General features: G+C 33.6%; 1 protein-coding gene across 5 annotated transcripts in view; it reads right to left on the bottom strand.

The window, feature by feature from the left end:
- Positions 1-17,547, bottom strand: part of LOC148942486 (methionine synthase reductase-like) — a 166,197-nt gene that overhangs the window by 112,817 nt on the left and 35,833 nt on the right. The window contains exon 1 of one of the 5 annotated variants that reach the window (XM_089102488.1): positions 4,092-4,211. The exons of 3 other annotated variants lie outside the window; for them this stretch is intronic. In XM_089102488.1, coding sequence (XP_088958614.1) covers positions 4,092-4,166 — 75 coding nt within the window. In that variant the 5' untranslated portion in view covers positions 4,167-4,211. Of the gene's footprint in view, positions 1-4,091; positions 4,212-17,547 lie in introns of those variants that run through there. One more of the 5 variants, XM_089102486.1, reaches the window with a different exon arrangement.

The raw sequence follows: 17,547 nt of genomic DNA, 5'->3' as shown, positions 1-17,547 counted from the left end.
GGATTCTTCAATGGAATAAGGACCTTCTCGAGAAATTTTTTGTCCATATTTCATTTGAAGTCTTAATTTAAGCAAATATAAACGATCATCGTTTGTTCGGCTAACAATTTATAATCAGCTACTTGAATGCGCGTGTGTGTGTTTACTAAAGGGGGTAATTATTGAAGAAAAAAAATGGGGGGAGGGGGGCAAAAAACCTTAATCAGATAGTGCCTTAATATTGATACATGACTTTAGTAGGTGGTAAACATCTGACTAGACATGAAATGCTTCATGAGAAGTAGGTTATTGCTTCTTACTGAAATAATGGCAAATATTTTTATAATGTACTTTATTGAAAAGGAATCTGCTTCTAGTCTGATCGCTATTTTTTATGGATGGCTAGATTTGTAGGAAAAAGAGTCGTTTTTTTTTTTAAATGAGGTATTAAGACAATTATTGAGTTGATCTTTTTACTGTATTTTGTTGCTATTAGTCAAACGTTGCGATGTGTGTGTGAGCATGTACGTGTGTGTGCATGTGTGTGTGTGTGTGTGTGTGTGAGCGTGTGCGTATGAGCGTGTACGTGTGTGTGTGTTTGTATGTATGTGTGTGTGTGTTTGTGTGTGTGTGTGCGCGAGGGGATGAAGGCAAGTATTTAGTGAATATAATGCTAGGAGGGGAAATTAAATTTTGAGGGGGTAAAAAAAATTGACATGGTCTTTTAACTTTATAAAATAATGGATATTTCACATGGAAAATAAACCCATTTTACCATTTCAAGCCTCAGAAAAAAATACGACAGAAGAAAATACAAATAGTGGAATTAAAAACACCTACTGATATCTGGGCTACAACAACACCACTAACCATGGATGAGGAGATGCATCTCATAGATCTTACTGCTTCAGTTGAAAGATGGCATAGTTTCGTAAAGAGTTGGGACTATCAGGCACAGTGCTACGAGTTAGACCCCTATCACGCCTTTTCATTTTAAATGTTATTACCGATCCCAGTAAAATCAATACCATTATACCTCATTCTTTTATTCTAACTTAACTTGTAGGAATAGGACTTCTAGAATAAGGCTTCATTCCCTCGACTAAATCAGTTTATTCATGTTTACATCTATATATATATATATATATATATATATATATATATATATATATATATATATATATATATATATATATATATATATATATTGAAAATAAGACTATTAATTCTCCGTATTCTTCTTCTCCTTATCAAGCGCATACACCTCCTTCTCACTCGGAGTCAGTTCCCGTCTTAATATTCGATAGAAATTATACATGCTGCCATTCGTCCGCCATACCTCATAAAACCCATCATGAGTGATATAGTGTAAATCATCTATCCTAGGTTCCCGATCTACAACAGGAAAAATTAAAAAAGGCTTAAAATATATGAAATTTGTATAACATGTAATGGCCAAAAATTATTGCTTCACGATCAATCTGATATACATAAAAAAAAACTAGCACCTCACTGAAAACATAAAAACAATGTATTTAAAAAAGACCATTATAACTTTTGATTTTTGTCCAAAAAAAAGGTTACTATTGAGTGGAGTTGCTTCTACTGTACAATCCCCAACCATGAATCTATTACATTGTTTCATAATCAGATATCTTTGAAACGAGTAGACTATGACCAAACCATTTTTTTTATAGGGTTTTATTGATGAGAATGTAGATAATGTATGGTTAGCATTTCCATTGACTGAAGAAGAAGAAGAGGCACTCTGCGATCTTAGAGAGAGCATTCAACCCTTAAGGAGTCAAAGAAAAATACACAGTGAAAATACCCCCTTACACATTTACAACGATTCGAGTGATACAAGAAAACGGATAAGGACACTTGTAAAAACACAGAAAAAAGATAGACATTCCCTTCTGTTTAATGGAAGAGATGTGAGACGCTATACTCAGTTAAACAATGCAATGAAATATCCTGTGATATCATTATGCTAAATTTCCAATTCGACCTGTGAATGTTCCTTCTAAAAGCAATATTTTTATGTTTTCAAATAAAATTCTTTAACCTTTTAATATTCGCATTACTCAAAAGATCCAGAGATTCTTCTTAGAATATACCCCAAAATTGAAATAAGGGACTCACCAAGTTTTATACATTTATTCTTCTATTCACAAGAACCATTTTTTTTTTTTGGTTTGCGATCGAAATTCTATTTTAAACATATTTCAATTCTACTAGGTTAACTGACGACTAAGCAGTTGACGTTCTAACAATTTTTTTTCCACCAGCTGGCTCTCTATGGCCCATTTTAAGTGAGTAATGACTAGCTCCCCAAAACAAGAAAATGATTCAGTGACCACAGAGATTTTAACTAAGTAGGAGTTTAGTATGCGTTTAAAGAGGCATTCTTGATAGCAGTTGCATAGGCCTTTGTCGAAATTGATCTGTTCAAACTAGTTTTAATAAAATATGCATTCTTAAGTTCAAAAAAATAATTTATTTATTCTTAGTTTTAATCGAGGAGAGGCCTCACACATCACACATACAGACACACACACACACATACACACATATTACATATCACACATATCACAGATATCACACATATCACACAGATCACACATCATACATAACACATATAACATCATACATATCACATCACACATATCACATCACATATATCACATCACACATATCAATCACACATATCACATAACACATATCACATCACACATATCACATCAAAAATATCACATCACACATATCACATCACACATATCACATCACACATATCACATCACACATATCACATCACAAATATCTCACACACATACACACATACATACACACAGACACACAGACACACACACACAGACACACACAAACACACAAACACACACACACACAAACACACAAAAACACAAACACACAAACAAAAAAACAAAAAAACAAAAACTAAAAAAAACAACCAAAAAAAAAAACACAAAAAAACTCACACAAAAACACACACACACAAACACACACCAATAAACACCCAAACACACACACACACACACACACACACACACACACACACACACACACACACACACACACACACACACACACACACACACACACACACACACACACACACACACACACACACACACACACACACACACACACACACACACACACACACACACACACACACACACACACACACACACACACACACACACACACACACACACACACACACACACACACACACACACACACACACACACACACACACACACACACACACACACACACACACACACACACTCACACACACACACACACTCTCACACACACACACACACACACACACACACACACACACACACACACACACACACACTCACACACACACACACACACACACACACACACACACACACACACCCACTCACACACACACACGCTCACACATATCGCAACGTTTGACTAATAGCAAAAAAATCCAGTAAAAAAAAAATCAACTCAATAGTTGTCTTAATACCTCATTTAAAAAAAACTGACTCTTTTTCCTACAAATCTAGCCATCCATAAAAAATAACGATCAGACTAGAAGCAGATTCCTTTTCAGTAAAGTACATTATAAAAATATTTGCCATTAGTTCAGTAAGAAGCAATAACCTACTTCTCATGAAGCATTTCATGTCTAGTCAGATGTTTACCACCTACTAAAGTCATGTATCAATATTAAGGCACTATCTGATTAAGTTTTTTTTTGGCCCCCCCCCCCCCATTTGTTTTCTTCAATAATTACCCCCTTTAGTAAATACACACACGCGCATACAAGTAGCTGATTATAAATTGTTAGCCGAACAAACGATGATAATTTAATTTTGCTTAAATTAAGACTTCAAATGAAATATGGACAAAAAATTTCACGAGAAGGTCCTTATTCCATTGAAGAATACACGAAGCATAGGCGGGTTTTTCATATGCTAAGTTTTGTTACACCTTGAACGAATTTGCATTTGATTAGGCTAAGAGGCGCGTGCAGACCCGTTTTTTTTAACTTTAGTACATGAACGCCATCTCTGAGCCGAATGTAAAAGTTAAATAGTGCTTACCGTGGAACTTACAACTAGCTCGGTATAAACTTTTCGTGGCGTATAGTGGATTACACTATCTCTCCTCAAGTTCATGCTAGTCCCCCCAACGGGCTTTAGTGTTTTATACAACGGGTCCTCATGGGAAGAATGGAATTCTTGAGGATTTTGAATATTGTCTAGCATAACCAATAAATCGTCTAATGTCGATATATGCAAATTATCGGGAGACAGTATGCCACCTTCCCTTAAAATATCTTCAAAATTGAACTCTTCTGTGTCATTGAGTTTTGGTCGTTTTTGACTTGACGCTTGAATATCAGAGTCCTTGAAATAAAAATCAATTTTTAGTTATTCACTAAGTAACTTGTAGTCTTATAGGCTTAAATCATCCTAAAATACATAGAAAAAAAAACTTGAGTAAATTGACACGCACCCATACAAGTAGCTGATTATAAATTGTTAGCTGAGCAATCGATGATCGTCTCATTAAGTTTGCTTAATTATATAGTCTTAAAAAAACAAAAGAAAACGAGATATCTCTGTAAGGGTACATAATAAACATTTAGACACAGATAGCCTATAAATGTATTGGAATGCCTTAAAACACATTTTTAAATACGATACATGAAAAAAAAAATACAATTTCAACTATTAGCTAAATTTGAAATTTATTCAGAATATTAATGGTGGGCGGCCCTTCCCCCATCTCCTCTTTTTTTGTTCAATAATTACCCCCCTTTAGTAAATACACACGCGTACGTACAAGTAGCTGATTATAAATTAGTAGCCGAGTAAACAATGATCTTCTCAATTATATATCACACGGAAGATAATTGCTATCTGTTGAGTTAAAAATAGAAATTGTTGCGAACGCTATTTTACCCAGATATCTTTATACCTGGCCATCTGCTTTGAAGCTAGCGAAAAATATACGATCTGAAGCATTTCAAGCCAGATATTTACTGGATATTAAATAGGTACCATTTTTACACATCCTTCAAAACTGAATTCCCCCTCCTAGCATTATTTTTAACCCCAATTATTAAGTTCGGTTAAGCGATGAATGCATTTAGGCATAAAAGTGCAGTTTTTGACGCATCAGTCACACCCCCCCCCCCTATAATACCATTACAATGAGCCACCGGAATACCATAAAACACATTTTTAAATACGATACGTGAAAAAAAAAATACAATTTCAACTATTAGCTACATTTGAAGTTTATTCAGAATATTAATGGTGGGCACCCCTTCCCCCAACACCTCCTCTATTTTTTTCTCTACAATAATTACTTATATTAGTCCATGAATTTCTTATATTAGTCCAAGTTATTTCTTATATTAGTTCACAAATAATGTATATTTACTTATCAATATAATTCTTTTATTGTCCATTAGAACGGGTCGATAAATCGATTTTTATAGACTTATTACAACTTCTATTTATCAACTGGCCCAGAATGGTCAATTTGTTCAATATATATAGCAAAAAAAACATGATTATAACTAGCTGTAAACTGGAATTTCTAGAATGAGACCATTTTTTGATCACGCCAATTTGACAATTTCTAGTTTTTGGAAAAAAAAACGTTATGACGTGTTTGATCACTTTGCTTGGAAAGGTACCAAGGGAATATAGGTGTGAGAGGATATTCACTCTCTTTGAAAAGGTGTAGAGCTTCAAGCAAATAGCACGGTAATTCCTATATGTCCCAGCAAAGTATTAGGCCATGTGAGGGGGTACTCACTTTCTTTGAAAAGGTGTATACGTCCCAGCAAATCCATACGATGCATACTACTCATATACGTAATAAATTCTGCTCGTATTAAGTTTTAATGTTGTTCCTTACTTTCAGTTGAAACAACTTGTTTTTCTAATTTAATCAACGAAAATGGCATTTAAGGGTTTTATGTGCTTATTGACAACAAATCTGATACTATTATGGTAATATAGGTATCCATAACAGACCAAGCACATATTTTGCAAATGTTGGACAAGTCACAGTGTTTATATTTCAGCCACGACAGAATTACCTGTCATAATACTCCTTTAATTCCTCTCCTTTCATTTCAAACTTCTCACATATATACATTCTGTGCCTCTTTCTGTTCAAGGTCATATATAATTATTTAAGTAATCAAACAGTTCGTGGTAACGAACTGTAAGTAAGGAGCGACCCGACTTAATAGTAACCGAAACCCCCAAAAAACGGTATTTTGATACCAATTGGCTTTTTATGCTGATTTCAAATATATACATTTCACTAGGTTTACCCATCAAAGGTGACGAGCCTGAGAAAATTTTCCGGATTTTCGAAAGTCAAGTGATCTCAGTTAAATTCACGCCATCAGATTCCCTACTGTATAGGTTTCAAGCTCCTAATTTGCAAAAATGTGATCAAAGAACGAATAACAATGCCTCCAGAGTTGACACACAGAAAGTTTTCCTGATTTTCAAAGACAGGGGGAAACAGCCCCTAAAAGTAAAGTGATCACACTATCAGATTCAGCATATCAGAGAACATTACTGTATAGGTTTCAAGCTCCTATCTGCAAAAATGTGGAATTTTGTATTTTTTGCCAGAAGAAAGATCACGGATGCGTGTTTTTTTTCCAGGAGTGACCGTATCGACCCAGGAGTCCTAGAATATCACAAGAGAGCTCATTTGAACGGAAATTAAAAGTTCTAGTCCCCTTTTTAAGTTACCAAAAATTGCAGGGCAACTAGGCACCCCCCCCCCCCACCATTTTTCCCCAAAATCGTCCGATGAAAATTTATAGACAGCCATTTTGTTCATCATTATTGAAAGGCCCAATAAATATGCCTTTGGGTATAACATGAACCCCCCCCCCCCCCAGCCCCAGGGGAAAGGTATTTAAGTTATAAAAATTGCCTATTGTTTGCGCATAGAATTTGTTATTCGGATGTAGGCATACAATTTTGTATGGCACAATGTATTTTTCCTTTGGCTTGTTTTAGACCAGGGCACTTCGTATAGTAGAAGTTGTCATAGAAACTTCAAAAAGGGCTCATTCGATTAGAAATGAAGAGAGGCAGTGCCCTTTTTAATAGCCAAAAGTGATCGGATAGCAAATGCCACCCCATCACGCCCAGCATTTCCCCAAACAATTCCGATCAAAATTTTGAGACAGCCATTTTGTTCAACGATCCCAGAGGTAGGAAGCCTGAAATTAGCTGATTAGACTTTGTTTACTAAGGCAGAAAGGATGGGGTGCATAGAAAGGGAGTAGGGCTCATGATGAATAAGGAAGCTGCTAAGTCTTGTTTAGGCTGGGAAGGTATTGATAATAGAATACTAATTGGTCATTTTATGACTAGAAAGTTCAGGGTATCAGTTATAGTAGCATATGCCCTTGTAGAACCGATAGACGGAGATACTAGTGACTCAGATGAATTTTACTTACAGTTACAGGAGCAAATTGACAGGCTCCCAAGCAGAAATATGATGTTTTTACTAGGAGATTTTAACGCCCAGGCCGGTAGAAATAGGGATATATGGTATCCTAGCCTAAGTAAATTAGGTGTAGGAAAAGAAAACAGTAATGGATACAGACTTTTGCAATTTTGTAGGTATAACAATCTAGTTATAACCAACACGGTGTTTGGTCATAAAATGGCTCATAAATTAACATGGTATTCACGTGATGGTAAGACAGCAAACCTTATTGATTATGTTATAGTAAACCGAAGACTAGCAGGATCAATACAGGATACTAGGGTATACAGGAGTGCTGTTATTGATGTTAAAAGTAAAGATCACCATCTGGTTGCGTCAAGGGTTAGTTCAAGGCTCAAATTTCGGAAGGGTAACTACTTCACGGGAAGTTATGATGCTGGTAGACTCCAGAATGAGAATTTGAGAGAAACTTTCCAGGAAAAGTTGAATACTAAACTTGAAAGTTTAGAATTTGATAATGTAGAAGATGGTTGGAGTAATTTTAGAAAAATTATTTGTGAAGTTGCTGAAGGTGTCGTAGGGAAGAAAGCTATGACTGCAGCTAAGAATACTAGTGAAAAAGCTTTATGTTTAATAGAAAGGAGAAAGGACTTGTACCAGAATCATCTGAGTGATAGAACATATGAAAACAAAAGGAATGTAAAGATGAGTGGAGAAAGCATTAAAATATGAACTAAGGAGGTGTGAAGTGGAGGCCATGGATAAAATCGTCGAGGATCTGCAAGATACAGCTAGACGGCATAATAGTAAAATATTTTACTGGCATGTCAATACATCGAGAGGGAAGAGTTAATTTGGACTTGGTCCAGTTAAAGATAAGAATGGGGCCACAATTATTGATCAGAAAAGAATTTAAAGAGAGGTGGGTAGAACATTTGGAGAATTTGTTAAATCGAGATAGAGTTGCAGGTAAAGATATAGAGGAAAATGAAAAATTTTGTGATACCTTGGATGTGAAGGAATGTTTGTTTTGCGAGGAAGAATTAACGACAGTACTAAAAGGATTAAAAAATAATAAGGCTCCGGGTGCTAATAGGGTATTAAATGAGTTTCTTAAATATGGTGGCTCTGAGGTTAGAAACAAGTTACTGAAGATTATGAATATGATTTTTGAAAAGGGGGAAGTACCAATTGATTTTAGGAAAACCTTAATTAAGCCACTTTATAAGAAAGGTGATAAAAGCGAGTGTAGTAATTATCGAGGCATTTGTAAGTAAGTAAGTTTATTTGTGACCCGCAATATAAAATAGATGCGGAGTAAAACAAATAAAAAACAAAATAATGTTATCCACAAGGAAATAATAAGGAAAACACAACAATCATACTGTTTTTTTTTTGCTATTGATATCAACCATACATGGAATTGCACAGGAATATGCACTACAGTATCACGTGGACATTTTAAAAAAGCTGGCAAACCTATAAAGTGGCCAAAACGTTTTGAGAGTATGGTCGAGATATAAGACAACCAGACAGTTTTTTTGCTATTGATATCAATTGCACAAGGAATTTCACAAGAATATGCAGCGTAGCTTCACATGCACATTTTAAAGAAGCTCGCAAACCTATAAAGTGGCCAAACACGTTTTGAAACTATAGTCAAGGTTGTATAAGATTTGAACAGGACAAGAAAACCTACGCCTGAGACACTAGAGTTACACGTGGACATTTTAAAAAGCGAGATATTTACTCGTATTATAAATTTGGAACAATATCAATCTTTGGAAATGGTTAACGATAACAAACATGTTTTCAACCAGATGGGTTTTTGAAGCACATTCAGCATGGCGTGTTTTATTTTTTTTTTATTTTTTTTTGGCAATTGACGTTTTTTCTGATAACAAGTACCATTCATTGCAATCATAGCTCTGAAAAAAGAGTTTAGCATTTGCGAATGGGATAGTTTGAAGGTGGAGAAAAAAAAGGGGGTTTAGCAATTGCGAATTGGACTGTACGAATGATCTTATTTGAATAATAGGGAAAAAACCAGAGCTGGATAACATTTATGAATTGGATCATATGAAGGTGGAGAAAAAAAGAGTTAAACTGATTAGCAGTTAAGGTAACCCCGAAGGGCTTGTTAACTCAGGCAATTTATTATAAATTTGAGACAACATCAATCTATGAAAATGGTTAACGATGATAGAATGACATTGTGAGTTGACCTAGCTTTACCTCACCGATGTGTTCTGTATAATACACAAGTGGTGTTTGAACAGTGTTGTCAATTTAAAATGGGGTCTAACGTTATAGTATACTAAAAAGATGATACTAAGAGAGATGTAGATGGCAAGAAAAAATTTTTAATAACGGATAGCTTTACTTCTTCGATGTGTTCTGTATAATACACAAGTGGTGGGGTGATGGCAGCGGGGTGTCTTAGAGTACTTATAGTGCTGTACTGTGGGCCGAATTGCTTGCGAAAAAACCCGAATGAAGGAGTTGAAATAAAATTTTTAACTAGAAATGGCTGAAGTGTTTTGGGGGAGATGGGTTGATGGCAGACGGAATGTCTTAGCGTAGTTATAGTGTGATAGTGGGGGGGGGGGGTGAATTGCTAGCGAAAAACCCAAATGATTGAGTTGAAATAAAATTTTTAACGAGAAATGACTGAAAAGTGTTTTGGAGGAGATGGGTTGATGGCAGAAGGATAGGTGTGTGTTGTCTGAAACCTATAATGTGGGATGTGCGGTTTACTATTTTGGACCTTTCTGAGCTAGGTTTCTTAGTATTTCGTAGGTGTGTGTTGTCTGAAACTTATGATTTGAGATGTGTGGTTTACTATTTTGGACTTTTCTGAGCTAGGTTTCTTAGTCTTTCGTTGGTGTGTGTTGTCTGAAACCTATGATTTGGGATCTTTAGTTTGCTACATCCTGCTTTTCTGAGCTAGGTTTCATAGCCTTTTATATGTGTGTATTGTCTGAAACCTACAATTCGGGGTGGGTAGTTTGGTATTTTGGACTTTTCTGAGCTACGTTTCATACCCTTTCAAAGGTATATGCTATCTGAAACCTAAAACTTATGGTGTATAGTTTGCTATTTCCGACTTTTATTAGCTAGGTCTCCTAGTATTTCGTATGTGTGTGTTGTCTGAAACTTATGATTTGGGGTATGTAAATTACTATTTCGGGGTTTTCTGAGCTAGATTTCTTAGTCTTTCGTTGGTGTGTGTTGTCTGAAACTTATAATTTGGGGTGTGTAGTTTGCTATTTCCGGCTTTTATGAGCTAGGTCTCCTAGTATTTCGTAGGTGTGTGTTGTCTGAAACTTATGATTTGGGGTATGTAAATTACTATTTCGGGCTTTTCTCAGCTATGGTTTCTTAGTATTTCGTAGGTGTGTGTTGTCTGAAACTTATGATTTGGGGTGCGTAATTTGCTATTTCCGACTTTTCTTAGCCAGATTTCTTAGTATTTCGTAGGTGTGTGTTGTCTGAACCCTATGATTTGGGATCTTTAGTTTGCAATATCCTGCTTTTCTGAGCTAGGTTTCATAGCCTTTTGTAGGTGAGTGTTGTCTGAAACCTATGATTTGGGATGCTATTTGGCCTTTTCAGAGCTAGGTTTCTTAGTCTTTCATAGGTGTGTGTTGTCTGAAACCTACAATTTGGGGTGGGTAGTTTTCTATTTCTGGCTTTTCAGAGCTAGGTTACTTACTCTATCATAGGTGTGTGTTGTCTGAAACCTACAATTTGGGGTGGGTAGTTTGCTATTTCTGGCTTTTATGAGCTAAGTCTTCTAGTATTTCGTAGATGTTTGTTGTCTGAAACTTATGATTTGGGGTATGTAAATTACTATTTCGGGCTTTTCTGAGCTAGATTTCTTAGTCTTTCGATGGTGTGTGTTGTCTGAAACTTATGATTTGGGATGTGTAGTTTGCTATTTATGACTTTGCTGAGTTAGATTTCTTAGCCTTTCATAGGTGTGTGATGTCTGAAACTTATGATTTGGGATGTGTAGTTTGCTATTTTTGACTTCGCTGAGCTAGGTTTCTTAGTATTTCGTAGGTGTGTGTTGTCTGAAACTTATGATTTGAGATGTGTAATTTGCTATTTCCGGCTTTTATGAGCTAGGTCTCCTAGTATTTCGTAGGTGTGTGTTGTCTGAAACTTATTATTTGGGGTATGTAAATTACTATCTCGGCCTTTTCTGAGCTAAGGTTTCTTAGTATTTCGTAGGTGTGTGTTGTCTGAAACTTATGATTTGGGGTGTGTAATTTGCTATTTTTGAGTTTTCTGAGCTAGGTTTCTTAGTATTTCGTAGGTGTGTGTTGTCTGAAACTTATGATTTGAGAGGTGTAATTTGCTATCTCCGGCTCTTATGAGCTAGGTCTCCTAGTATTTCGTAGGTGTGTGTTTTCTGAAACTTATGATTTGGGGTATATAAATTACTATTTCGGGTTTTTCTGAGCTGAAGTTTCTTAGTATTTCGTAGGTGTGTGTTGTATGAAACTTATGATTGGGGGTGTGTAATTTGCTATTTCCGACTTTTCTTAGCCAGATTTCTTAGTATTTCGTAATTGTGTGGTGTCTGAAAATTATGATCTGGGATGGTTAATTTGCTATTTCCGGCTTTTATTAGCTAGGTTTCTTAGTCTTTCGTAGGTATGTGTTGTCTGAAACCTATAAAAATAAACTATTTCCGTAAAATCTGAGCTAATAAGGGCTTTTGACCGTAAACTCTAGTTTTGTGTAAGAAAATAATGGAAAATACATTTTGTTGACTCATAGTTGAAACTTAAGTCCAGTTATGGATCGAAAAATAAACTATTTCTTTAAAATCTGAGCTAATAAGGGGTTTTGACCGTAAACTCTAGTTTTTTGTAAGAAAATTATGGAAAACACAATTTCTGGTTCAAATATGAAAATTAAGTCCAGTTATGCATCGAAAAATAAACTATTTCTGTAAAATCTGAGCTAATAAGGGTTTTTAACCGTAAACTCTAGTTTTTTTGTAAGAAAATTATGGAAAATACAATTCTCTGGTTCAAATGTGAAACTTAAGTCCATTTTGGATCAAAAAATAAAACTATTTCCAAATCTGAGCTAGTAAGGGTTTTTGATCGTAAACTCTAGTTTTTTGTAAGAAAATTATGGAAAATACAATTCTCTGGTTCAAATGTGAAACTTAAGTCCATTTTGGATCGAAAAATAAAACTATTTCCGTAAAATCTAAGCTAATAAGGGTTTTTGACCGTAAACTCCAGTTTTTTGAAAGAAAATTATGGAAAATACAATTCGTTGGCTCATAGGTGAAACTTAAGTCCAGGTATGGATCGAAAAATAAACTATGTCTATAAAATCAGAACTAATAAGGGTTTTTGGCCGTAAACTCTAGTTTTTTGTAATAAAATTATGTTAAATACAATTCACTGGTTCAAATGTGAAACTTAAGTCCAGTTATGGATGGAAAAATAAAGTATTTCTGTAAAATCTGAGCTAATAAGGGGTTTTGACCGTAAAATCTAGCTTTTTGTGTAAAAAAATTATGGAAAATACAATTCTCTGGTTCAAATGTGAAACTTAAGTCTATTTTTGGATCGAAAAATAAAACTATTTCCGTAAAATCTGAGCTAATAAGGGTTTTTGACGGTAAACTCCATTTTTTTAAAGAAAATTATGGAAAATACAATTCTCTAGTTCAAATGTGAAACTTAAGTCCAGTTTTGGAGACTCATAATGATGACGACTGATGGCTCTAATTCAATATTTTTTTCATAAGAACCAACTATTTTTTTTAAAACTTCGAAATTATTCAACTTTTTTTTGTACATATCTTAAAATGACAAAATATGCTTACGGCTCTAACAATAGTACTCTATGATTGGTCAGAGACACGATTTGGCTTTCCCACTGGTATTCTATGGCTGGTTATCGACACTAGCTAGTCTATTGCATGTATTAAATCAGTATTTTTTACGCAGTGGAACGATAAACACATAAGTCATATCTTTAAAAAATAGTGAAGATGGAGCATTTTAATAAAGTGTGTTCACATAATAAGGTTATTGTAGCATTGAATGCCGACAAGGAGAAGTATTTAAACTATGAAACAAGTACAAGTGGTAGCACTATTGGAAATGTATGCATGCATTGTAATGACAGTAAGGAATTAAATTTCTTTGGAATAGCGAAAAAACTCAACTCTTATGTTGGTGGTTTTGCGAGATTGAGATCTCCAGAGATGATTGCACTCAAAGAGAATGCCAACATAAAAATAATCCTTTATGATAGAGGACAACTCCTTGCTACTGTTGCAGTTTACACATAATCTACTGATACAACCAATTCTCAGATTTTGGGTATTAGCATTCAACGGATGGTCGAAAAAAAAAGGCCTACTCTTCTACTAATATCGTAAACCATATCTTGTCTACGTGCCGAAACTGTTACCTGTGTCAAAATAATGTGATAATAGACAGTGAAATTGCCAGAAAAATAAAAATGGCATTGTCAGAAAATATCACTATGGAATATAAAGATGAATCGATGAAAAACAAAGCACCAGCAAACGTTACTGCCATTGATCAAACAGTCAATGAACCAAATAATACCAAAGACGAAAAGCATATTGAGCCTGTTCATGAGACACCAGTAAAAATTGTGTATGACTCAAAATGGAATAATGATTATTCTACTGCTTACGAACTAAGAGAAGACAATAGCTACAATATGAAGAGAGAACATGGTGAACTATTTTATGGAACAGATTCAAAATGTCCAAAGTTAATCATTGATATTAATAATGTATCATAATATATTTTTGTATTAATATTCTACATAGCATTATTTCATTAAAAATATTACATTGTTATGTTCTCATTATTTTTAGACTATGCTAGCATATCAATCGTTTAGAATGTCTTTTAAAACATCAGAGACGTAAGAAAAGTAATTTGCGTACATCTATTGTCAGACACATGGGATAACATTGACAAAATCTAGGTATCAGAATGAATAAATTCTTTATCAACATCCATTGTTGGATATGTCATTATGAAAAAATTGTAAGTAAGTAAGTAACAAACTTTCTTAAATTCACCTCTTGGATACACAATACAGAAATTTTATTCAGGAAACTATGAAAAAAAAATTGAACAAAATCTTTCTTAACATTCATTATCGATTGAAGTCGCTTCCTAGACAGACAATACAACAATTTCACAAAATCTAAGTATAAGAGTGATTAAATTCTATATCAACGTCCATTTCTCGGATACATAGGAAAAAGTTGACAAAATCTAAGTGTTAGAGTGAATAAATTTTATTTTCCAACATCTATTGTCATATCCATCGATTAAAATTGTTAGAATCTAAGTATCGGAGCGAATAATTTTTTTTTATCCTCATCATTTATCTGAGACACAAAATACAATTGATATAATCTAAATATCAGAATGAATAAATTCTCCAACACCATCTTTTATCGGATATGTTGGATAAAATTGACAAAATCTAAGTATCAGAGTGACTAAATTCTATATCAGCATCCTTTTCTCGGATACATAGGATAAAATATCAGATAAGATTGACAAAATCTAAGTAAAAGATTGATTAAATTCTATATCAACATCCATTTCTCAGGTACATGGGATAACATTGACAAAATCTAGGTATCAGAATGAATAAATTCTTTATCAACATCCGTTGTTGGATATGTTTTTATGTCATTGTGAAAAAATTGTAAGTAAGTAAGTACGTAAGTAACAAACTCTTTCGTGAATTCACCTCTTGGATACACAATACAGAAATTTAATTCAGGAAATTATGAAAAAAAAATTGAACAAATTCTTTATTGACATTCATTATCGATTGAAGTCGCATCCTGGACAGACAATACAGCAATTTCACAAAATCTAAGTATAAGTGATTAAATTCTATATCAACATCCATTTCTCGGATACATAGGAAAAAGTTGGCAAAATCTAAGTGTTAGAGTGAATAAATTTTATTTATCAATAAAATTATCAATAAAATTAAAATATTTCATTTTTAAGGTTAATTTAGACGAGGTTACGTGCACGCACGTAACCTCGTCTAAATTAACCTTAAAAAAATGAAATAAAGCTATATCGACTTTGCATATTTTATTCAACATATCCGACAAAGGATGCTGAAAAAGAATTTATTCACTCTGATATTTAGATTTTGTTAATTATAATTGTTGTAACTGATAAAAGATGTTGATAAAAAATCAATCTTATTTTTTTTTCAATTTTAACCGATATTTTGTCCTATGTATCCGAGAAAAGGATGCTGATATAGAATTTAGTCACTCTGATACTTAGATTTTGTCAATTTTATCCGACATCCGATAAAGGATGTTGTTAAAGCATTTATTCATTCTAAAATTTAGATTTTGTCAATTTTATTTGATGTATCTGACAAAGGATGTTGATAAAAAAAATTATTCACTCTGACACTTAGATTCTGTCAATTTTATCCGATGTATCTGACATAAGATGTTGATAAAAAAAATTTATTCACTCTAACACTTAGATTTTGCCAACTTTTTCCTATGTATCCGAGAAATGGATGTTGACAGTATTTAATCGCTCTTGTACTTAGATTTTATGAAATTGCTGTATTGTCTGTCTAGGAAGGGACTTCAATCGATAGTTAATGATACTAAGGAATTTGTTCATTTTTTTTCATAATTTCCTGAATTAAATTTCTGTATTGTGTATCCAAGAGGTGAATTCAAGAAAGATCTTGTTACTTGCGTACTTACTTACTTACTTACTTACAATATTTTCATTCTGACATAATGATATAGCGAACAACGGATGTTGATAAAGAATTTATTCATTCTGATACCTAGATTTTTTCAATGTTATCCCATGTACCTGAGAAATGGATGTTGATATAGAATTTAATCAATCTGATACTTAGATTTTGTCAATTTTATCCGATATTTTATCCTATGTATCCGAGAAAAGGATGCTGATATAGAATTTAGTCACTCTGATACTTAGATTTTGTCAATTTTATCCAACGTATCCGATAAAGGATGTTGTTAAAGCATTTATTCATTCTGAAATTTAGATTTTGTCAATTTTACTTGATGTATCTGACAAAGGATATTGATAAGAAAAATGATTCACTCTGACACTTAGATTCTGTCAATTTTATTCGATGTATCTGACAAAAGATGTTGATAAATAAAATTTATTCACTCTAACACTTAGATCTTGCCAACTTTTTCCTATGTATCCAAGAAATAGATGTTGATATAGAATTTAATCACTCTTATACTTAGATTTTGTGAAATTGCTGTATTGTCTGTCTAGGAAGCGACTTCAATCGATAGGTAATATTAATAAGGAATTTGTTCAATTTTTTTCATAACCTCCTGAATTAAATTTCCGTGTAGTGTTTACAAAAGGTTAATTCAAGAACGAGTTTGTTACTTACTTACTTGCTTACTTATTTCCAATTTTTTCATAATGACATATCCATAAATGGAGTTTGATGATGAATTTATTCATTCTGGTGCCTAGATTTTGTCAATGTTATCCCATGTGTCTGACAATAGATGTATGCAAATTCCTTTTCTTACATCTCCGATGTTTTAATAGACATTCTAACGTTTGATATGCTAGCTTACTTTAAAAATAATGAACACATAACAATGTTCTATTTTTAATGAAATAATGCTATGTAGAATATTAATACAAAAATATATTATGATACATTATTAATATCAATGAATAACTTTGGAAACATTTAATCTGTTTTATAGCACAACTCCTCGTGCTCTCCCTTGATATTGATGCTGTTTCTACTTCTTAGTCTGTTATCATTAGAACAATAAGAGATCGATTAAGTTTCATAGACAAATGTTACTGAGTTATTATGGAAAGCCGGACTATACTTTTGATAATTGATCTTACTTGACTCATGGAATGTTTGAACAATGATAGTAACCTTTGCTGGTGCTTTGTTTTTCATCGATTCATCTTTATATTCTACAGTGATATTTTCTGACAATGCCCTTTT

Source organism: Artemia sp. Qi Xiang Cuo, chromosome 16 (genome assembly GCF_049724085.1).
Source record: "Artemia sp. Qi Xiang Cuo chromosome 16, ASM4972408v1, whole genome shotgun sequence".
Classification (NCBI taxonomy): domain Eukaryota; kingdom Metazoa; phylum Arthropoda; class Branchiopoda; order Anostraca; family Artemiidae; genus Artemia; species Artemia sp. Qi Xiang Cuo.
Note: the sequence above shows the minus strand (reverse complement) of the source record. Positions and strands in the feature narration are given on the sequence as shown.